This window comes from Triturus cristatus, chromosome 3_1, assembly GCF_964204655.1.
Source record: "Triturus cristatus chromosome 3_1, aTriCri1.1, whole genome shotgun sequence".
Lineage (NCBI taxonomy): Eukaryota > Metazoa > Chordata > Amphibia > Caudata > Salamandridae > Triturus > Triturus cristatus.
Window position 1 is genome coordinate 851999226 of NC_140583.1, and position 24302 is coordinate 852023527.

General features: G+C 46.4%; 1 protein-coding gene across 1 annotated transcript in view; it reads left to right on the forward strand.

Annotated features, from left to right (window-relative positions):
* The first annotated feature begins 1773 nt into the window (after window positions 1-1773).
* The window catches only part of LOC146861180 (dynein axonemal heavy chain 11-like), a 96767-nt gene continuing 74238 nt past the window's right edge, over window positions 1774-24302 (forward strand). Inside the window, exons 1-2 of the mRNA XM_085646212.1 lie at window positions 1774-1848; window positions 2621-2720. Of these exons, the coding sequence (XP_085502338.1) occupies window positions 1774-1848; window positions 2621-2720 (175 nt within the window). The remainder of the gene's footprint in view (window positions 1849-2620; window positions 2721-24302) is intronic.

The following is a 24302-nucleotide window of genomic DNA, read 5'->3' on the forward strand; positions in this document are numbered from 1 at the left end:
TTTCAGGTATGCCAGCACAAGCCGGGTCTTGCGCTGATCATTTAACCCCCATACATTCCAGGTCAAACATTTAGTAGGAGTCCCTAGTGATCAGGGGGAGCATTGTCATACATGACATAGTTTGCACATAGAGCAAATGTATCGATAGCAATGAGTGACCGCGCCGCTAACAAAGGAAAGAACAGTACAAGAGGTAACAAACAACTTACCAGTGCCCCACCCACCTCCCACTTCAGTTCCCTAATCGAGCGGGATTCTGCCACCTCTCCCCATAACGATAAGATAGACCTGCAAACCAAAACTGTGGAGGGAATAATTCCCTGAGGGGATGAAGAGGTCTCAGTATACTCCCCAGCCAATCATTGGCCGGGTGACCAGGAAACATGGGTAAAGGGACATTCTGGAATGATTCGGGTGCCTTCCTCATGGTACTGAGGAGGTCTGTCGTTATCTAGCAGGTTCTCATCGTTTGCTCGGTTGGCCTTCCGGCAGGTGACCCATTCAGGGCCAGCAGCCGTGGTCCCATCAGTCCAAGGCCACAGCAAAGGATGGATAGAGCAAGTATCAAGTGGCGATTAGTCATTGACACTTAAGCAGCCACAACTGAACCTCCAGGGGACTTGGTGGCAGGGTGGTCCAAGCCACAAACAAACTTAGCTGTGGCCTTGGGGTCTGTGAAATGATAGGGTTTCCCATTTTGGATGACCCTAAGCTTGGCCAGTTAGATCAAGGAAACCTTGGTACCAGCTTTCTACAATGTATGTTTAACTGGTAGGAATTCATGGCGCTCACCCTTCACTGCCAACGTAAAGTCTGGGAATAGCAAGATGGTGTTTCCTTGGTATAGAAGGGGCCAGCAATCCATGGCGAGGGGCAGTTCAGTGTTCCTGTCCCTTTAATTCAAGAGGTGGGCAATTCTCGGACGCTCCAGGGGGTAGGTGCGGTCCCAAAGTGCGGTGCGCCCGCTCCACAATGAACATGAGAGAATGATCATCCCCAAATAATGACCTGAGCATAGATTCAACCTAAGACTCCATTCTGTCCATCTCCATCGATTCAGAGATACCAAGAATGAGAATGTGCAGGTTATTCCAGCAGGAGCGTGCCTCAAGGTCTTCATTCTTACTTTTGATAACGTCTAAAACAAATTCCCATCCAAAGAAGCTGTTTCCTGGCAGTCGATTGTCTATCTTCAGCATCGGACACGGGGCACTCCAGGTAACCTATTCGCTCCTCGTGCCGGTCTAACTTTTACTTTAGGCAATCAAATGGGGAGGTCCATCTTTGATGCAATGGTGTTTAAGCTGTGTTTGAAGTCTAGGAAAATGGATTTGATGTCTTATGCAGCTGAAGCTTCATCACAGTCATGAAAGCCCTGTTCACGGGCCCCGGGCTCCAGCTTGAGATGCCAAGACTCAAAATACAATTTGGACTGTTTATTATCACCTTTCTCTTTGTTGCAGGCCAGAGGACTTGGGCAAAGTCAGTATTGTCGAACGTGCACCAAGGTCGCCGACCCCAGAGAGGCAGACCGTGCAGTGACAGAGATCCCACCACCCCCCAGGAAGCAAGACCCGGGGGGCACGAGCAGATCCAGTTCCACTCCATGCGTGAGGTTGCTCTCTGCAGGCTCGAGGCGTGGGGGGGGAGTGTCACCTGATGCTCCAAGGGGGGGGGAGTACCCCGCATCCAAGCAAGGAGTGTCCAGTGCAGTGCCAATCCCCCTGCCAAACCCCGCCACACCTCAGATATCCTAAACTGGGGGACACGAGCATGCCCAAGGCACTCAATGAGAGTGTAAGGCAGCCCCAGCTCCAACTGCATAAGGGGACCAGAGCAGCAGGGGAGGTAAGCAGCCGGGCCCACAACCGCTGCCCCGCCCAGACCAAAACACAGCAGGTCCAATGTTCAATGGCCAACTCTCTCCGTTGCCAATTCTCACTTGACGGTCCATGCAGAATCACTCCCAGGCGGCTCACATGGCCCTCTCAGCAACTTGACTTCTGAGACCAGGCTGTGTCTCCCCAGCATCAGTGTCTTCTAAAAGTTCCCAAATGTCGCGGACTGGTGGTCCTGCCATTTCAGCTTGCGCACCTCAGTTATGGAATCAGCTACCAAAGCACCTTCAGCTTTGTTTCAACAGTTTTTCCTTCCAGAAAAAGTAAAAAACCTAACATTTTCAAATGGCTACAGGTAGCTTCATCCCTTTTTAGCATGCAATTTATTTAATTATTTGTTTTTGCATTGTTAAATCACGTACAAACCCGAGGGTATCAGTGTAATGTAAATTCCATTGTACTCCTCTGCACGTTTAGGTGTGACGGTTGTGTGTAGTTTAAAAAAAATATGTAATGCTAAAGCTATTTACTCAGTTGTTTCCCCTTAAGCATAGATTGATGTTTTAATTGGAGTTTCACATGAGCAAAACACCTGTGATAAAGAAGGTACTGAGGTCTACTTCTGTGGTTCATATATGTTAATGTTACTTTTGGTCCTGTGAACTGATAAAATGACTGACTGAAACAACAACGTGGTGTATAGAATTTATGAGCACCTCGTTTATATACATACATTTTCGTTAAACGTGTATAGACATAAAAAACGTTTTTCTAATTTTCAGTTACAAAATTCAGAGATCCAGAGGGTAATAGACATCTTGAAGTCCAGTAAGAGCAGCTACTATCCGGGCTTCAGAGAACTTATCTTGAATGTCAAAAAAGGTAATGCAGCAAAACATTCAATAAAACTTTAAATAGCAATACTGCTCAAATGTAAGAAATGCGATTGCCATTTTCTTTCCTCAGCTCATTCTTTTTTCATCACAAATGCCTCGATAAATTTGTATTTTTTTGTATCTATTATTTGACCTGACAAAATTAGCAAATAATTGATACGGCATGTTAGCTTTTGAGATCACATGTGGTGATGTCATATGCATAATCTGAAAAGGAATGTGCAATTGCATCTTTGTGCTACTTTTGTTCGTCAAATAAAAGATAGGGCCATGCAGACTTTTTATTGCACAAGCAAAGTGTCATTTGGTCCAGATTATTAGACTACCTGTAATTTGCAGTTTCCCATTTTTCCTTTCTCTCTCTCGATTTATCTTTTCCATGCAAAGTGGCAATATTCCCTTTTGAGTTCTAGTTTATACTGAAAATGGACGTTCTGTTTTCTTGCAAGTTAACTTTAGAACCGCTTTTCTTGCGACTTTGATGCTGTATTTATTAAGTGATCGTTTTGCTAGATATAACTTTAAAGCGAGAGGAAAATCCTGATTTAAATATAATAATAACACACATGCAGACAACTGTGTGACTACCACAGGCAGTAATTGTAGTATTTATGAGATTAGCTCGAAATGTTGCAATTCCGCACACTCCTAGTAATACATAGCACTGCTTAAAATGTGCACAATAGTCTCTTTGGATATTGGGGACAGCTGACTTCATATGAGTATTTCAATGTTGTGGTCCTCTGGTTTGCTCTAGTGTCAAAGTGTGTTGAAGACTGAATGTTGTGAAGTCTGTCAAGTTTCATTCTTCATTGCCAAAGGAATTTCTACCAGTATCCAGCCTGCCTTCCTGCATGTGATAGCACATGTAAAATGTCTAATTAGCTCTTTAAGAAGGTCCCATTTAGGAGGAAAGTCCTCAAATGGCAAAAACAAACCACCCTGCTTTCTTATAACGCTTTGTTGAAGATTAAGAGTAAGCAGAAGTTGATAAGCAAAGCACCAAACTCTCCCTAACATCACAGTAGAGGAAACAGATAAGCAAAGATATCCAGTAGAAAATCTAAATAAAATCCAGGCTGCAAGGGAAAACAAGCATTGGCAGAGCCAATAGGTCTCGCCTCAGGAACTTATAAGTGTTTAGCCAAGACTATTGGCTTCGCCAATGTCTTTAAGCTATGTTAAGCTATGTTGTAGAGCATTGCGGCTGCGGTGCAGCATGTTGAAAAGTTATAATAAAAAAGTGTTATAAGCATTTTTGTTACCTTATATATAACCAAGAAGACATTATGAACTACTGAACAACCTTATTAAAAAAAGAATTAGCATAAAAAATGTCTTCTAGTTTTTTTGTCCTTGCAATGCTGGCAACTTCTTCTTGCTTGTTCAAATGCTTGTTTGATATAGCTTTTTTGTGTGTTACGGGGTGGAGGTTGGGAAATAGTAACTGAATTACAACACGCGTAGCGGACGGACACTAGGTGAAAATCTGGTGCTGAGATGGTGCATCACAGGTGGTGCTGCACTGTTGCTGAAATGGTGCTGCACTGGTGCTGAGTTGCTGCTGAGGTGGGGCTGTGCTGGTGCCGAGGTGGGGCTGCGCTGGTAGTGGTGTACTGATGTGGAGGTGGTGATTTGCTTATGCTGAGTTGATGCTGTGCTGATGTTGAGTTGGAGCTGAGCTGGTACAGAGGTGGTGCTGCGCTGATGCTGAGTTGGTGCTGCACCGGTTGTGGTGCACTGATGAGGAGATTGTGCTGTGCTGATGCTAAAGGGGTGCTGTGGTGATGCTCAGGTGATGCTGAGTGATACTGAGGTGTGCTGAGGTGGTGGTGCTGGCTGGTGCTCCGGTGGCACTGAGCTGTTGTCAGGTGGTGCTGAGTGATGCTGAGTTGGTGTTGTGCTGAGATGATGCTGTGCTGATGCTGAAGTTGTGCTGCATTCATGCTGAATTACAGCTGAGGTGGGGCTTCGCTGGTGCTGAGGTTGGGCTGCACTGGTGGTGGTGCACTGATGCTGAGATGGTGCTGTGCTGATGTTAAGGTGGTGCTGTGGTTGTGCTAACCTGGTGGTGCGCTGATACTGAGGTGGTGCTGTGCCGATGCTGAGGTGGTACTACACTGATTCTGAGGTGGGGCTGCACTGAAGCTGAGGTGGTGCTGCGCTGATGCTACTGTGGTGCTGCATGGATGATGAGCTGGTGCTGAGGTGGCAGTGTGCTTGGGAGGAACTGGTGCTCGGGTGGTGCTGAGTGGTGCTGAGTGATGCTTTGGTGTTGCTCAGGTGGTGCTGGGCTGGTGCTGAGGTAATGCTGCAGTGGTGCTGTGTTGGTGCTGAGTTGCTGCTGAGGTGGTGCTGCACTGGTGCTGAGTTGGTGCTGCGCTCGTGGTGGTGTACTGATGCAGAGGTGGTGCTCTGCTAATGCTGAGGTGGTACTTTGGTGGTGTTAAGTGATGTTGCACTGGTGCTAAGGTGGTGCTGTGGTGATGCTGAATGATGCTGTGGTGGAGCTGAGTGATGCTATGATGGTGCTAAGTCATGCTGAGGTGATGGTGCTATGCTGGTGCTCAGGTGTTGCTGAGTGTTGCTGAGATGGTGCTGTGCTGTGGTGATTGTTAGACTTGGCATCTTTTGTATGTTTTTCCCCTGTCTTTTTGCTTCTGGCCTCCTGTTTTTGAATGTGTGCTGCATTTCCTTTTTGCTGGTTTTTGAATGCTGGGCACTTTAACACTGCTGATCAGTGCTAAAGTGCAAGTGCTCCCTGAGTAAATTATGACTGTGATTGGTTATCCATGATTGGCTGAGGTGCTGCTGCACTGGTGCTGAGTTGGTGCTGCGCTGGAGGTGGTGTACTGATGCAGAGGTGGTGCTCTGCTAATGCTGAGGTGGTACTTTGGTGGTGTTAAGTGATGCTGCACTGGTGCTAAGGTGGTGCTGTGGTGATGCTGAGTGATGCTGTGGTGGCGCTGAGTGATGCTATGATGGTGCTAAGTCATGCTGAGGTGATGGTGCTATGCTGGTGCTCAGGCGGTGCTGAGTGTTGCTGAGATGGTGCTGTGCTGTGGTGATTGTTAGACTTGGCATCTTTTGTATGTTTTTCCCCTGTCTTTTTGCTTCTGGCCTCCTGTTTTTGAATGTGTGCTGCATTTCCTTTTTGCTGGTTTTTTAATGCTGTGCACTTTAACACTGCTGATCAGTGCTAAAGTGCAAGTGCTCTCTAAGTAAATTATGACTGTGATTGGTTATCCATGATTGGCATATTTGATTTATTTGTAAGACATAGTAAAGTGTACTGTGTGTGCCCAGGGCAACTAATGGGCCTGCAGCACTGATTGTGCCACCCACATGAGTAGCCCTGTAACCATGTCTCAGACCTGCCACTGCAGTGTCTGTGAGTGCAGTTTTAAACTGCCATGTTGACCTGGCAAGTGCACCCACTGATACGACACTGATAGTAAAAATACTGCCAATTTCATTTTTCACTATTGCGAGGACCATCTTTCCGGTAGGTTATCATTGGAGCTGCCTTGTAACATTTTACAAGTGTAACTTTCAATTGGGAAGAGATGGAGATTTGGAGTTTGGGTTCCTTGAACTCTTCATCTTTCTGTGAAGTTGGTTTTCAAATTGTGTCTTTGAAAATTCCACTTTTAGAAAATGAGCATTTTCTTGCTTTACCATTCTGTGCCTCGGCCTGCCTGTGGAATCCATGTCTCGTTCAGACTGACAGTTGGGCTGTTTGTGCATTCACTCTAGACACACAGATGATGGACGGAATGCAGAGCAAATCCAACATTCAACCCCAGTCAAGGGATCTGGGTAAAATCCATTGTTCTTTAACTCACCATGCCACCCTAGTTTGGACCCAGCTACATGCAAATCAGTCTTGACCATGTGCCTCTGGGAACAGTCCAGCCGAACTGCCAAGCCAGATCCTCCTTCGACCAGAAACAAGCATCCTGTGACCGTTTTCGGGGCATCACCCCTCATCAGCCAGGCTAGCTTGAATCCAGTGACACAGTGAGCCCGGGATCAACATCTTGGCATACCTGGCACACTTATGGTGAGAAAGCAAAAGACACTCAGATGATGGACAGAATGCAGAACAAATAAAACATTCACCCCCAGTCAAGAAATCTGGGTTAAATCCATTGTTGTTTTGCTCACCATGCCACCCCAGTTGGGAACCAGCCATATGCAAATCAGTCTTGACCCTGTACCTCAAGGAAACAGTCCAGTCCAAACTGTCAAGTCAGGTCCTCCCTCGACCGGAAACAAGCATGCTGGGACCTTTTTCGGGGCATCACCCCATATCAGCCAGGCTAACTTGAATCCAGTGACACAGTGAGCTCAGAACCTACGTCTGGGCATACCCGGCACACTTATGGCGAGAAAGCAAAAAACACACAGATGATGGATGGAATGCAGAGCAAATCAAACATTCACCCCCAGTCAAAAGATCTGGGTTAAAATGTTCTTTTGCCACCCCAGTTTGGATCCAGCCATATGCAAATCAGTCTTGACCCTGTGCCTCATGGGAACAGTCCAGCCAGAGCTGCCAATCCAGGTCCTCCCTGGACCAGAAACAAGCATCCTGGGACCGGACAGAGTTATTTTATTCTTGGTTACATTCCCAGCTGCAGGCGCACTCACACAACTGTTTACATTTACATTGAAGAGGAGACACCAGAAGAATACTTTCCATACGTGGACATAGAAGTCCCGTTAACTTACCAAGAGCATATACATTGGTTTAAAGGCGCCCCCCTTTAAACCACACCGCAGAAAACGTGCAACTCGGTCTGTTCAGTAAAGAAGGAATGACCTGGATGGTCTGAGCTTCGTATACAACACATCCTGACATTTACAGGTTAGGAGCAGCAGAAATGTGCACGCTATACGAAGATTTAGTGAAAATTTACAGAAATCTTACACAGTACATAATGCGAACCTGTGAGGGCTGCTCAGGCTGCACAACCTCAATTGGCTACTACAGGTATCAGCCCTCAAACACAGAATGCCATAATGGGAAAGATTCCCACCAGTCGGGAGCAAGTACCGTTCTGGATAGCACAAAAAACAGCACAGCTTGAAGCAGTCTTTCCCCATATGGGCCCACCGGAAAAATACAGAATTTTAACAATCTGCTTGCCAATAGATATGGCTCCCCTGATAGAAGATTGTACCACTTTGGATACAGTCTTTGCTGCCGTTTACACCAGAACCATTGGTACCCCTTCAATACCGGTAATACCAAATGCATTGAAACAAATACAGAATGAGTATGGAGCAGAACCTGCACTGAACTTAGGGATGAAAGTAAAAGGCAATTTCGCCCAAGTTTATGCAATTATGTTAAGCAACTTAAAAGGGGAAGTAGCCGCGATGGCTGTTGAAGGTAACAGAACTGTACTTCTTCCACCTCTTGCTGGTCACAGAGCCAAAAGGTTTGTCTCCATTGATATGATCAAACCACACTATGTGGCCTTATTCTCAACAGTAGGCCATGTGGGCTCCTGGGTAGCTGCCGATCTCCTCTCACTACCATACAGGATGTTCAGATGGAAGCTTCAATATCAAATGAAGACTCCACTTTCCAAAGAGAAGCAGTAAACAACGACATGATTATTCTCCCAATTGAAACAAGAACAACTGTACAATCAACAAGTACAGAAATTTAAATTCGAAACATTAACGATATCTATGTCAACATGCCACAAATCGAGTCATCTCCCAGTTCTGCAGAACCTGTTGAGCTGCCAAAAATAGACCGGACGGGGTCTGGCTACTTCGCGCATTATGATGACTTTTCATCGGATACAAGTGAACCTGAACCGCCGACACTGCCACTCCCTTTCAAGCTTGAGTTTATTCTCTTTATCTTTGGCTGAAAAAGACATAGCTTGTTGCTCCCTGGATACATCTCTGGGTTACAATTGGATTACCTTTCCTGAAACTCTGGATTGGTTTGTTGACTGTCTTTTTTCTACTTCTGAATAGGCATTATCTCCCAGATTGCTCTGAAGTCCAACGTGAAAAATGTGTTCTCAAACCACATGCGTCATCGCACCGTGAACTGAGGGACCTGTCCTGGTGAACATTACAGTGATTCCAGTTCCTGAAGGACTAGTGTGGGACAGGGTATCGTATGATGTATATGGTCCTACTGAATTTTTGCAAATTCCAAATTTGCTTAAATTTTCTTTAAATTATATCATCACCTCTAGCACATTCTCTAATGATTGGGACATTGAAACTGTGCAGAATTTACCTTCAGATCTAGAGCAATCAGCAGCATTTTCTAATGATGAATTGTTTTATAGTACAAGTCATTTTGGGACATTTTCTGTTGTCAACATTATGGTCACCATTTTTTACACAAAGCTAGTATCCCACGTGCTGTTTACAATTACACCCAATGGGAAGACTGCACATCACCACCAAAAGGTAGTCAAAACATTTGCACAAAGGTTTGCATATTTTTCTGGCTTTGACACATCAGACCAGGTGTCAGCTGAGCGCACTTCCTCAGAGTCTGGTCACGACAATACAAGGGCCCACCTCTCGATACCTCCAACTCTGGATGCAATTAACACAGAGTATTGAAGTGATCCAGCGGGGGGGAAGGGAATTCAGGAAGGGAACAGCTGGGAAGGAGATCTGCAAGGAAAAAATGGTTATATACACAAAATAATACAATAATTCCTCAAATGTCTCTTACTTTCTAGTAATTATAAATGAAGTCTACAAATGGAAGAAAATCAAATTACTCCTGAGAATTTGCGCCTCAGTTGTGTATTGGATCTGCAATTTCCAAGTTCAACAGTTGTTATATGATTCCTCAAGAATCTCCTAAAAATAAACTCCTAAAAATGTTCATTCGTAATTGGCAGATTCAATCTATAGAACACTTCTCATAGGCCCAACACTCTGGAGTCTTAATTCTTAAAACTCTGCTGTAGCAATGATTAAATTGTAAAACGAAATGAATCTGAATTATAGCATTCAAACATGAGCTTTTGACAGTTTAGCAATGTAAACACTCTTTCACGCTTATGCTGTTAACAGTGAAAGCGCTTGCCACAGAAATGCTGCCTCCATAAAAGCGCTCATAATAAACATGCAGCAAACAAAGAACTCTCATAACAACACGAAGCCTTCCCCCAGAAGGTCAATGTGTCAATGATAGAGAGCTACACACAGTTAAATAAACTCCAAAGAATCTAGTGACAAACTTAAAAAGCGCTTACACATACATCTGCAAAGAAAAATATGCTCACGAAAACCAAGCTATTTACTCTGCTTCCTTTATTTCCCAACTGTTTATACAAGCTTTGAACTTTTGGAAAGATACAATAGACACACAATCTGTCTGGGGAACAATAGTTTGGCAAGTTCAGGGTCAAAAGGCCTTATTTAGAGCATGCCTCATACCACACCAAATGATTTTCCTGAATAAAACAGTGTAATAGACTTCCTGTCTTGGATTAGCTAAGGCAAAAGACTTGACCATACCTCGCATTCCCACATTTGCACGCTTTGAACATTGGCAACAAAACAAAAAGTATAGTGAGGATACATTAGATGCCATGCTCCGCAATTGATCGCACAATGCATCAGACCCGATCAGCAGGGTTGGTTGGTTTGGCCTCTAGACACAGATAAATGTCAGTCTAGATTCCTGAGTAACACAGGATGGTTAACGATAAACGGCCTGACCTATGCTATGTACAATCAGAACACGCAGAGGTAGTGACATCATATTGTGTTGGGAAGTTATGCCTAGACTGGCTAAAGACCTCGACACTTTCCCAGGTGAAACAACACTTGTCCCTTCTTTCTGATTACTTGGATCTCAGGGATTTGTTATTTTGTCCCAGAAACCCACTTCAAAAGAACTTCTTGTATGGAATATACAATGAGCTATGGAAAATTTCTCAGCAGAAAGCTGCAGAGAGATTGCTTGAGATCAACAGGGTTAATATGGAAACGGCTTTGGCTGTGGTTGACAACGGTATGACCACTTTATTATCCAGAATTTGTTCACTGCGCAACAATGTGTCTTTTTCACTTGACATAATTCAGCAGGACATGTCTATTTTGCAACATGTACAGTCACAATTACGTTCCATTGTAGTACTAAGCTGGATCTTGTAATCACTACTTTCTGGCCATGTGCCGTGGTGTTACAGCAACACTACCAGTCTGTTTTCTGAATATGAATCAACAGAAAGACAAATAACTATGGCACACAGGGATGCAAAATACACAGGTTGCACATTGAAAAATTAGACCAATTAACTTTTATCATGGCAGAGACACCATACATAGACTGGATTATCCATGGTTATATCACCCTACCGGTCACGACTTTCCAATTCCAATATTGTCTCCAATACCAACAGGTAGGCAGATTCGATGCACTAGGGGAAGGTTATGTGCATGAGTATTAGGAATTACCATCCAGGTTTAGATGCAGGAAAGGGGGCACAGAAGTTTTTTTAGTGGTTCCAACTGTGAGGAAGCGTTAAGCAGGTCCTTGGTTTGCAAAGACATTTCTCTTCACAGGGCATGCAATGCTTCTGTTGCGAACTTGTCATGTTCTCTGAAAAGGTTCACAAATTGCTGTGATGCGTCCTGTTTTCAAACTGCTCTCGAATGGGAGCTACTTGATGCTGAATGATCAAGGTTGCTCTGGAAGAGAACCGGGCATCACTTATCTGGTGATGGTTAATTCCTTAGACACTTGTACACAAGTACTGTTTCTACCTGCCCGTAAAAGTAGGGAGGCAGCGCTGTGGCCTTCAATAAATGTTTCCAGCATACGCTTTGATTCCATTAGCAGACAGAAAGCCATGCTTTTTCAACAGGATGTGGCCTTAACTTCGGCCAGAGAGACGTTTGATCTCCAGTTTGCAATGTCATCTTCGGAGATACAGATACTACTCCACACTAACTTCCTGCTGCATTTTGGGGAGTTAGTCCATTGTATCTTTAACATTTCAGATACTAAAAGAATAGTGGTTTTATTTTTAATATATCGGCTCTGGATTGGTTAGCACCTTTCAGACAATCTTCGTAGTGATTCCATAATTTCTACACTCCGGGCTGGAAAGTGTTTTTGGAGGGCTCCCACTGGTCCTGCAACTTTTGGCAGGAATACTGATTTTAATTTTTCTGCTTCGCAATGGACGTCTCAGTTCGATTTGGAACGGAGACAGCATTGCTTGTGCTATCATGCCGTGATTTCATGGTTCACACGCTTGGCACACTTTGACTTTGAGAACTGGATGAGCACAGGTTCTTGTCCTTCAGGCCTGTTTGGCTGAACTGCATACAACCTGTATTCTACTGACTGCTTTGTGGCCAAGAATGCATATTGAACATGTGCCTGGGATCACAATTGGTTGCGCCACTGGACATTGGCATACTGCTGGCACAGTTAACGGCCCATGGGTATTGCGTCTTCCGTTGCTGATGAAGGCATTTCTTGAGCTTCCCTTGGATGCTTCGGATCCTAGTGACTTAGAAAGAGGCTCTGTGATACACATACAGGATGCAGTCTCTCCCTCAGCGGCTGCTGTGTGAATTGGATGGAATCACCTTTGCTCCATAAATCTGCTTCAAAGTGCACCTCTGGGATCGTCATCTGTGGTTATGGACAGCAACAATGTTGTGTCTGCCACTCGGAACACATGAAATTATTGGCCCTTCACCGTGTGGGAACAATTCAGCTTATTTTTTTAAACAAGATTTATCCAAAACAGTTTTTGTTTTATTTTTATTTTGCTTAGCACCATGGCTTTCGGAGTGCTTAAGATTTCAAATAAGTATAATGACTTTAAAGCTTTTATGAATATTTTAAAGGTAACCTTGCTTTCAGACATTGTTAAAGAGTAGTTTTTTACCTTTTTATATAAATGCGATATTGGCTTTTTTTTTAGATAGTTTTAGTATATCGACCCTTGGGTTGAGGAGTCGGTGTTATATTCCCGGGTTAGGCCCATGTAGCGAAGCAGCTTATTCCTTATATTGTTCTAGAAAATAACATTTCAGCAGTGAACATTTGCACACATTTTTATGCACGACAATGTTTGATTAGTTTCTCTGAAACTACCTTGTTCACACATCCAGCTTCACACAACATTATCACGATGCCTTAAACATCATGTACTAGGCCTGTCTATGCAATAGTTACAAAAGTCGTCCTATCTTCATCCACGGGGCGACAACGCTATCTACATTTCCATAACATCACTAATCTAGCACGTACATCGGGAAGGCTGCTTTTTATTATAAATAATGGGCATCCCAATAGATTGGTAGAGGAGGCACTTCTGCTGACACTGAAATTCCCTGCATGCTGTAAATAAGTATTGGACCTGTGGCCCTACATTGTTAGAACACTTTTGGACTAAGAGGAGAGTCTGTCAAGAAGGATAGCTGGAGAAGCTGTAAGAGGGGAACTGCCACTCTGCTTGTTGCTGTGTTGCTGTTGCTGCTTCCCGCTTCTGTCTTGGACAGTGAAAGGACTGGATTTTGCTTTCTGAATCATGTTTGTCAAGGTTCTCTAAGGGCTGTGTGTGCTTGCCTCCTGTTAAGAAGTCTCAGGGCCATCAAATACTTCAGCTGCAGCCTCTGAACTCCTCAGCTGGAAGATCTGACCTGCTAAGTGGTGCCAATTCTAGTTCTGGGCCCTTGGAGGTGGTTTTGCTGCATAGGACTCAAGAAAATCCATGCATCAACCTCCAGCGCCTGTTTTTCCTGACACAGCGCCACTTTGCGGTTGTAAAACCAACGCATCGCCGCGGTACGGCTGAAGAATCGACACAGCGCCTGCTGTGTGGCTCAAAGATTGGCGCTGCCCGAGTCCCAAACATTATGTCACCGACATCCGTGGCACCTGCTCCGACTCTGATGCAGGCTCTGCTGTGCAGCTGAAGAAATCCCGCATCACCTGCTTTGCGGCTAGAAAGTCGATGCTGTACCTGTTCACCACCACATCAACCCAGCGTGTCCGGATTTTCGACGCATTGTTCTTAATCGATGTTGCCCAGCAGTAAGGAGCAGAGGCAGCATGTCAGAAGATGGATGCATCACCTCCCCTGACAGTAAGGAACCGATGCATTATCTCCCCTGACAGTAAGAAACTGATGCATAAACTACCCTGGCTGCAAGGAACCGACGCATCACCTCCCCTGGGAGTAAGGAACCAAAGCATCGCTTTGTTTTTCCGGTGCCTCACCTCCCCTGTGCCTGTTTTCTTCTTTGATTTTGATATATCCCAGGTACTTTGTGATAAATGTGACACATCCCTAGTTTCCTATTGACTAAACTATTGTCAACCTTTTGAAAAATATATTGTTGTTTTGGTCTTGTTTTATCCAGGAAAATATTTGATATTTTTCTCAACTGGTGTGGTATTTTTTGTAGTGTTTCCACTGTGTATTTATGTACAAATGCTTTACACATTGCCTCTGAGATAATCCTGACTGCTTGTACCAAGCTCCTAAGTGGTTATATAGCGTGAACTTGACCCAAATCGGGTATCAGAGCGCCTTACATAGCACCAGTTGCATTACATGAGGACACATTCATTTTTGTTAGGCACAGAGAGATTAAGTGATTTGCCCAGAATCACAGGATGTTCAGCGTCATTGCCGAGACTCGAACCCAGTTCCCCAGATTCGAGGTCGACCGCCCTAGCTGTTAGGCCAACTCCCCTCCCCAAGCTCTTTAGCTTACCCTGACTAGAATAAGGGTCCCAACTTGGACAGGGTGCAAGCCACTGCCATCTAGACACCCCCATTTCTAACATTCGTGTCAGTGGTGGGATAGGACTTGTGTTTGTACTTGACATACAAAGACTGGTATTCACCGCTACCAGAGTGCAGCCCATTATTCAACCACATACTATTTTTCTTTTTATCTTCTTGAGCTTGGATACTTTTTGAACTTCCTACTCCAACTATGTCTCAGTCTAGGGAATCATCAGTTGCCCCTGCAGATTTAATTTTTGAGGAGGAAAGGTTGGAGTCCTACAATGTGCAGCAGCTTAAACAAATCTGTAGGGAATGCAAGATTCCGTTCAAAGGCCTCACCAAAAAGGAGGAGCTACAAAAGGCACTGAGGTCCTGGGTAGCTGCCAGGAATGCCAGTGGGCAATCTGAAGATCCTGTTACAGAGATGGAGGAGCAGACCTTGCATGAGGATGTACTGATGGTTCAGGATTTGGATGTTGGGAAGGCGCACTCCAGGTCAAGTAGCAGTGTCTCATCTAGAGGTCTGTCCCCAGAGGAGCTGGAGCACAGGGATAAGGCCAGGAGACATGAGATGGAGCTAGTAAGGCTGAAAATGCACCATCAAGAGAAGCTCCAGTTGGAATTATAAAATAGCAGAAATATGGTTTTGGATCAGGAAGTGAATTTAAGTAAGTTGGATTTGAACTCCAAGTTCAGCCTGGATGGTGGCAGCATTTCTTCAGTGCAGTCAGACGGAAAGGTACACATACCCAAGGATACTGTTAAGGATAATGTTGTGGGGGATGACATTTACCAGTGGTTTAGGGGCTATGAGGTAGCTTTAATGGCACACAGGGTCCCTGAGAGAGATTGGGGGCAGGTCTGTGAAACCGCTTCACTGAGGAGGAGAGGGACCCCTTGCTGGCCTTACCCAAAGAGGATTAGATGAAGCTCACTGAGATGAAGAAAGACATTGTCAGGAGGTATGGTCTCACCCCAAAAAGGTACAGGGTAAAGTTTAGGGAGAGTATGTTGATTTCGACTGTGGTGCAGTGAGGTAACAGATTATACAGGGCTCTACAATTTGATGGCTTGGGATCACTTGTCCAATCATTGTTTTCCAGAGCTGAGCCAGCAACTGACTGATAGCAAGCTTACTGACACCAGGCAGCTTGCAAAGGAGGCGGACTGCTGGCTCAGCACCAGGGTCCAAAAGAAGTTGTACATGGGAGACTCCGCCAAGGGTGGGCAGGGTCCCTATCAGAAGAGTTGGGGGGACAAGGGTAAGCAGCAGGAGTTCTCAAACAGGCCCCAAACTAGTTCCCAGGGTAAAGATTCCCATACCCCAGGTGATAAGAAACCATGGAACTATTCAGAGAAGCCTCAAGAGAGGGGTCCCAGCAAGTGTTATGCATGTGATCAGTTGGATCACATGAGAAGGGACCGCATGAGTCCCAAGTTGGCACAGCCTCCCACCGGTGGTCATTCACATGTGATGGCTAGTTTAGCTCTTGCAGAGAAGTTGGTCGCAGGAGTGTTTGGGGACCCAGCTGAGATGACACTCGTATCACTAGAGGACAGTGAGATGATCCAGAGAAACCTAATGCCTGATAACACTAAGAAGTACAGGCAACGGATGACCATCAATGCACAGAGGGTAGACTCTCTGAGAGACACAGGAGCCAGTGTGGCTACTGTCAGGTGTCATCTGGTATCTGAAGAGCAAGTAGTCCCTTATGTACTTCATCCAGTTGTGGCAGTAGACAAAAGTGAGAGCTTCTGTAAAGTGGCTAAGGTTCCCTTTGAGTGGGGGGAATCTCAGGTTCCTTGCAAGCAGCTATGAGCCCATTCATGCATGTTGATTGTCTACTGGGGAGTGACCTAGAACATATCGCCTGAAGGAAGGTGGAGTTCAGATTGCACTTAGAGATGTTGGGATTGCCTGAGTGGGTGTGCATGAACACACGGTCCATGGCAGCCCAGGGTAATCAAGAGGACCTGGAGCCTGAAAAAGTGGCCCAAGTGTCTGCCGGTAAGAGGAAGGGCAGATGGTGTGGGAAACCTGCCCAAGAAATTCCCATGGTCTGGGAGGAGGCTGAATCTGAGGGGGACACCCTAGGACCTACAGGGAAAGAGGTAGCTGAACTGGGAGATGTGCTTGAGCTGACCCATTGGCAGCAAGAAGGGGGTCCCACCAGGGAAGAGTTTTGTGTGGAGCAGAAGACATGCCCTACTCTTGTGGATCTTAGGCAGCAGGCCGAGAACCAGGCAGCTGGCAAAGAGGCCAGGTCACATGTGATTTACTGAGCGAATGGCCTCCTGTACAGTGAGCCAAAGGTTGCTGAGCCTGGGGAAGCCAGTGTGCCGAAACTTCCTCCTGGGTTTGGCTCATGACGTGCCGTTGGCCGGACATTTAGGGCAGGGCAAGAATTTTGACAGGCTTGTCACCAACTTTTAATGGCCCCAAATGTGAAGGCAGTATGATGCATTTTCCAGGTTTTGTCAGACCTGTCAGGCAAGTTGCAAGAGAGGGGGAAGTGTAAGGCTCCCCTCCAACCATTCCCTGTCGTGGGCACCCCTTTCAAGCGGGTGGACATCGACATTGTGGGGCCTCTGGACCTCAAGACAGCCATGGGCAACAGGTTAATCCTGGTCGTGGTGGACCATGCCACACAGTACCCGGAAGCCATCCCTCTCAGGGAAGTGACAGCACCGGTTGTGGCCATGGCACTCATGGGGATCTTTACTCGTGTGGGTTTCCCCAAGGAGGCAGTATCTGACCGGGGCACCAACTTCATGTCGCTGTACATAAAGGCCTTGTGGAAGGAGTGTGGGGTGAACTACACATTCACCACTCCTTACCTCCCACAAAGTAATGGATTGGTTGAGAGATTCAACTGTACCCTGAAAGGCATGAATGGGGCATGTTGGAACCCATGAGGTGTTTAAGTTGGACATGTTCTTGCCATGCCTTCTCTTTTCTTAAAGGGAGGTACCACAGAAAGGGGTTGGCTTTAGCCCCAGTTAGCTGTTGTACTGGCACCATATGATCAAGGAACAGTTTGGTCAAGGAGGACTGGGAGGAAGCTCCCTGGAAAACCCCCCAAGATGTATTTAGCTACATGATGGCCTTCTGAAACCAGGTAGCCTGCTTCAGAAAACTCACTCACACAACCTAGAAGCAAGCCAGGAGGACACGAAATGCTGGTATGACCGGAGGACCACTCTGGTTGCATTTCAACCTGGACAGACCGTGTTGGTGATGAAGCCAGTAGAGCCCAGTGGTCTTGGTCCTCAAAGCTTATGCGCCTAGTGCCACTCCGGAACTGCGATTCTGTTTGGACTGTTTGGACTACCATAGGCTCAATGCTGTCACGAAGACTGATGCTCCCCCCATCCCCCGAACTCATGAGCTCATTGTTTGGCTGGGAGCTGCCAAGTTCTTCAGTACGTTTGATCTAATGTCTGTGTACTGGTAGATTGCCTTGACCGAGGGAGCACAGCAGAGGTCAGTGTTCTCCACACCAGAGGGAACTACCAGTTCCTGTTCATGCCCTTTCGGTTGAAGAACACCCCTACCACCTTTCAGGACGTGGCTGGGCTGGCGGATTTCAGTGCCGCCTACCTGTACGGCATTGCAGTGTTCAGTTCCAGTTGGGAAGATCACTTTCACCACCTCTGGGAAGTGTTGAAGACTCTGCAGAAGGCAAGCCTCACTATCAAGGCCAGTATGTGCCAGATAGGGCAGTGATCTGTGGTGTATTTGGGGCACCAGGTAGGAAGCAGCCAGCTGGCTGCCCTACAACCCAAGATTGACACCAGTCTGGCTTGGGCACCCCCCAAAACCCACACAGGTGAGAGTCTTCTTAAGTCTCACTGGGTACGACCACTGGTTTGCAAGGGGTATGACACCATTGTTGCCCCCTTGACTGAGCAGCCACGTCAGTTGCTCTGGACTGAGGCCTGCCAGACTGCTTTTGATGCCCTCAAGGAGACCATTTGCATGGCGCCTGTGCTCAAGACTCCTGACTTCTCCAAGGAGTTTGTGGTGCAGACTCATGCCTCAGAGCATGGTGTGGGAGTTGTGCATTCACTGATAAACTAAGAGGGCCTAGATCAACCTGTAGCTTTCCTCAGCAGGAGGCTACGTCCCAGGGAATAGAGGTGGAGTGCCATTGAAAGAGAAGCTTTTGCTTTGGTCTGAGTGTTGAAGAAGCTAAGACCCTGCTTGTTTGGGACTCACTTTTGGGTTCAGACAGACCACAGGTCCCTCAGATGGTTAATGCAGATGAGGGGTGAGAACCCAAAACTGTTGTGGCGGTCCATATCGCTACAGGAAATGGACTTTACGATGGAACACTGCCCTGGCACAGAACACACCAATGCTGATGGTCTATCCAGGTTCTTCTGCCTTAGTGATGAGAACTCCCATGAGAGTTGGTAGCTTGGTGGGGGGGGGGCCCTGTAACCATGTCTCGGACCTGCAACTTCAGTGTCTGTGAGTGCATTTTTAAACTGCCATATCAACCTGACATGTGTACCTACTTGCCAGGCACAAACCTTTCCTTTTTCTACATGTAAGGCACCCCTAAGGTCGGCCCAAGGTAGCGCCATGGGCAGGGCCCAGTGTATATGAAAGGTAGGACATGTGCTGGTATGTTTTACATGTCCTGATAGTGAAATACTGCCAATTTCGTTTTTCACTATTGCAAGGACTATCTCTCCCGTAGGTTATCGTTAGACGGCCTTGTAACATCTTACAAGTGTATCTTTGAATTGGGAAGAGCTAGAGGTTTGGAGTTTGGGTTCCCTGAACTTTGAATTTATAAATACATCTTTCTGTGAAGTTGGTTTTTAAATTGTGTGTTTGAAAATGCCATTTTTAGAAAGTGGACATTTTCTTGCTCTCCCATTCTGTGCCTCTACCTGCCTCTGAAATCAGTGTCTGGTTCAGACTGACAGCTGAACTATTTGTGTATTCACTCTAGACAGTCACACAAAGGGAGCTGAGGTGTGCCTTGCATATCCTGATGGCCCATCACCAGGCTGATGGGCCTTCCTGATTGGAGGAGTTGTCATTGACACCTGAATAGGGCTATGCCTGTCATCACACAACGCTGTCTTCACCCCCCCCTAAGGTGTGTCTGGAGTCAGGTGAGGGCAAGGAAGAATCTGTGCACTACAAAGACTATTCTTTGAAGTATGCCTGCTTCAGAGGCGGAAAGGGGTATAAGTATTGGACCTGTGACCCTACATTGTTAGAACACTTCTGGACTAAGAGGAGATTCTGCCACGAAGAAGAGCAGGAGAAGCTGTAAGAGGGGAACTGCCACTCTGCTTGTTGCTGTGTTGTGCTGACCTACTGCTTCCTGCTTCTATCTTGGACAGTGAAAGGGCTGGACTTTGCTTTCTGTATCCTGTTTGTCAAGGTTCTCCAAGGGCTTGTGTGTGGCCAGCAAAGACTTCAGCTGCAGCCCCTGAACTCCTCCGCTGGGAGTTCTGACCTGCTAACCGGTGCCAATTCTAGTTCTGAGCGGTTTTGCTGCAAAGAAAATCCATGCATCGACCTCCAGCATCTGTTTTACATTGCGCAGCACCGCTGTGTGGTAGAAAAGCCTACACATTGCAGCGGTGCTGCCGAAGGATCAACACAGCGCCTCCTGTGTGGCTGAAAGATCACTGCAGCCCAAGTCCCGAGCACTGGGTCACAGACAACAGTGGCACCCGCTCCAACTCCGACGCAGGCCCTGTGGTGCGGCTGAAGAAATCAATGCATCACCTTGTTCGCTGCTGGAAAATATGACACAGCGCCTGTTTCGCTGCCTCAGCGACCCAGCACGTCCGGATTTTTGACGCATTGCAGCTGTGCACCAATTTTTCATCAACGTTACTCAGCAGTAAGGAGCTGAGGCCGATTGTCTGTAGATCAACGCATCACCTCCCCTCACAGTAAGGAACGGACACATCGCCTCCCCTGACAGTAAGGAATCAATTCATCATCTCCCCTGCACTTCAGTAAGAAACCAATGCATCACCTCCCCTGGCAACAAGGAATCAAAGCATCACCTTCCCTGGGAGTAAGGAACTGACGCATTGCTTTGTTTTTATGGCACCACAGCTCTCCTGCGCCTGTTTTCTTCTCTGATTTTGATGCATCCCAGTTACTTTGTGATAAAAGAGACGCATCCATAGTTTCCTATTGACTGAACTATTTTGAACCTTTTAAAAGTGGTATCTTTTACATGTGTATGTTGGATTTTGTGTTGTTTTGGCCTTGTTTTATTCAGATAAATATTGTATTTTTCTCAACTGGTGTCCCTTGGTAGTGTTTACACTTTGTTACTGTGTGTGTATGTACAAATGCTTTACACATTGTCTCTGAGATGAGCCTGACTGCTTGTGCCAAGCTACCGAGGATGTGAGCAGGGATTATATTAGCTGTGGAATCCCCTTACCCTAACTATAATAAAGGGCCCTACTTGGACAGGGTGCAAGCCACTGCCAAATAGAGACCCCCCCATTTCTAAAACTGATGCTGAGGTCGTGCTGAGGTGGTGCTGAGTGATGCTGTGGTGCTACTGAGTGATGCTGAGTAATGCTGTGGGGTTGCTGAGTCATGCTGAGGCGGTGGTGCTGTGTTGGTGTTCAGGTGGCGCTGAGCTGGTACTCAGGTGGTGCTGAGTGATGCTGAGTTGATGCTGCACTGAGGTGATGCTGCACTAATGCCGAGGTGATGCTGCACAAATGCTGAGGTGGTGCTGCACTGATGCCGAAGTAGTGCTGCATTGGTTCTGAGTTGCTGAGGTGAGGCTGCACTGGTGCTGAGGTGGGGATACACTGGTGGTGGTGCACTGATACAGAGGTGGTGTTGTGCTGATGCTGAGATGGTGCTATGCTGATATTAAGGTGGTGCTGCGCTGGTGCTCAGGTGGTGCTGCACTGATGCTGAGTTGGTGCTGTAGTGGTAGTGGTGGTGCACTGATGAGGAGGTGGTGCTGTGCTGATGCTGAGCAGGTGCTGTGCTGAGGTGGTTCTGTGATGGTGCTCAGGTGGTGCTGAGCTGATGCTGAGGTAGTGCTGTGCTGATGCTGTGCTGGTGCTTCACTGGTGCTGAGGTGGTACTGAATGATACTGAGGTGGTGGTGTTCTTGTGCAGAGGTGGTGCTCAGGTGGTTCCTGAGTGATACTGAGGTGGTGCTGAGTGATGCTGAGGTGGTGCTGAGTGATGCTTTGGTTGTGTTGAGGTGATGCTGTGCTGGTGCTCAGGTGGTGCTGAGTGATGCTGAGTTGGTGTTGTGCTTGTGCTGAGGTGATGATGCACTGGTGCTGAGGTGGTGCTGCACTAGTACTGAGGTGGTGCTGCACTGATGCTGTGGTGATGCTGCACTGATGCTGAGGTGGTGGTGCACTTATGGGAAGGTGGCACTTTGCTGATGCTGAGGTGGTGCTGTGGTGGTATTGAGTGATGCTGTGGTGGTGCTGAGTGATGCTGTACTGGTGCTGCACTAATGCTGAGATGGTGATGATGCACTGATCCTGAGGTAGTGCTGCCCTGGTAGTGCGGTGGTGCTGTTCCGGATGCAGAGGCGGTACTAGGCTGGTGCTGAGGTGCTGGACTGGTGCTGAGGTGTACTGATTTGGGGCTGAAGTGGTGCTGAAGTGGTGCTGAGGTGGTGCTGTGCTGGTGCTGTGGTGGTGTTCAGTGCTGCTGAGTGATGCTTATGTGGTATTATGGTAGTGCTGCTGAAGTGATGCTGAGTGACGCTGACTGGTGCTCAAGTGGTGCTGCACTGATGCTGAGGTGGTGCTGCATGTTGCTGAGGTGGTATTGCACTGTCTAATTGTAGGATATATTGTTAACTAACCTCAAATCACATGCTGCATTTGGAGAGCACAAGGAGGCATCCCTTGATATTGATTTTATTTCACCAGTGATTGAAACCTAACAGATAGCATGAAAAGTTAAAAGCACACAACTTAAAGCTGCTTCCATTTTAATAAAACGGAGAAATACAGCATGTTTACCGCTTTAATCGTATCCAAATAATCATGCTGTCAAAAGCACAATGTATATAGTTTGATCCTGCTTTTGACCGTCTTCTTAAACTACACTTCCATTAGGTAAGTATTATTAATTAACGTATGGATATTTGAGCTATTGAAACCAAAAATGTTATAGGATGAAAAACCACATAGCCTCGGACTGAAAAAGCGCTCATAAAACCAAAGACGGTTGAAATGATTTGCAGCCCTCGGCTGAGCGCCTTTGGAAAGCCAAAACGAGCCTTTCAAAAGAAAAAGTAGTACGCCAAAACTAACTTACATGACAGACAGTGAAGTGATCCATGTTACAAGGCCATTGTCCAGGGCATGAACAAAACAGATAAAGGAGGCACAAATGTACATTATTCACCAACGAAACAAATTAATTTTGAAAGACACATGAACGAACGAATTGAAACGGATGGGCGTACTGAAAGCCCATACAGGAGATACAGCATGTTTTGAGAGTCAGCACATGTGCTGCCTAGGCGATACGTAAACATTTGAGACAAACTGAATAACATGTGGGCAATAAAAAATCAGAGGACAAATATGTTGCAATGCATCCCTAACTCTTAAATACTGTTAGAAATTGGTTCTGTAGTTGGCAGAGGTGTGCACCCTGTCCAAGTTGGGACCACAGTCCCAATCAGGGTAAGCTAGATACTCACTAAAAGATAACTTGTGCTCACCCTCTGGTAGCCTGGCACAGAGCAGTCAGGCTTATCTAAAGAGGCTATATGTAAAGTATTTGTGCAACACACACACACAGTAACACAATGAATATGCCACAAAAAGACTTAATACAGGTTTATAAAAATGTATTATTATATTAGAAACAAAACAAGACCAAAAAAGAAAAAATCAAATGTTTTGAAGTTGAGATATTGAATTTTAAAGGAGTGAATGCAGTAAAGCACTTAGAAGCAAGTAGCGCTAAAAAGGTTACTTTAGGTCATGCTGGACCATGACAAAGTCAAAGTTCGGGCTGGCCTAGTGGAAGCACAGGCCAGCTACAGGACCCATGCAGGCCCCGGTGAATAAAGTACCTTTCCTGATCGCAAGCAACAAAATTAGTCGATGTCGAGTCCCTCGGGCACAGGATGCGTCGATCTTCTCCATGTGTCGGTTCCGAAGTTGGGTGCCGGAGTTGAGAGGCGTTGAACGACGTTCCGGATTGTGCCATGCAGTCAAGGGAATGCGTTGAACTCACCAAGCTGCAGCGGCGACGAAACGCTGTCCAATGTGCCAATCTCTGGAGGCAAAGCACTGGTTCCAAGTTGATGTGCCAATTTTACTCTGGCTACTTCGTTGATACACTGGTTCTGCTACACGCAGATAGGAGATGCATCAAAATCCGTGTTGTATATCAGAAGGGTGTGCAGTTCCTGACTGGACGTGAGGGGAAAGGGAGGTCTTTCTTCGTGATGCCCTCACACACCCCGGAGGATGCCATGCTTCATCATTGGGCCTTGCTCCTCGACGGGCTCCCGTAAACGGGGCTCTAAGTCGGAGGTCTTTTGAAGAAGCTGTTGGATGCGTGTGGGTGTGAGGGCTGGGTAGTGCACAGGTAAGTGAGATAAAAAAGTTCAAGAGCAATCCTACTCTGGTCTGGTTTTAATGTTAAGGTAGCTCAAGCCTGATTAAAAGGTGTGGGTGCCCTATGCGGATTTAATGTTCCTAAAGGGCTGTCTAAGTGAAGTGGGTCAACATGTTTCATGCCCAGTAGCCCCTAACGGGTCAAGTGGCACTTCATCAGGACCGAAAAAACTAAAGTGTGAATG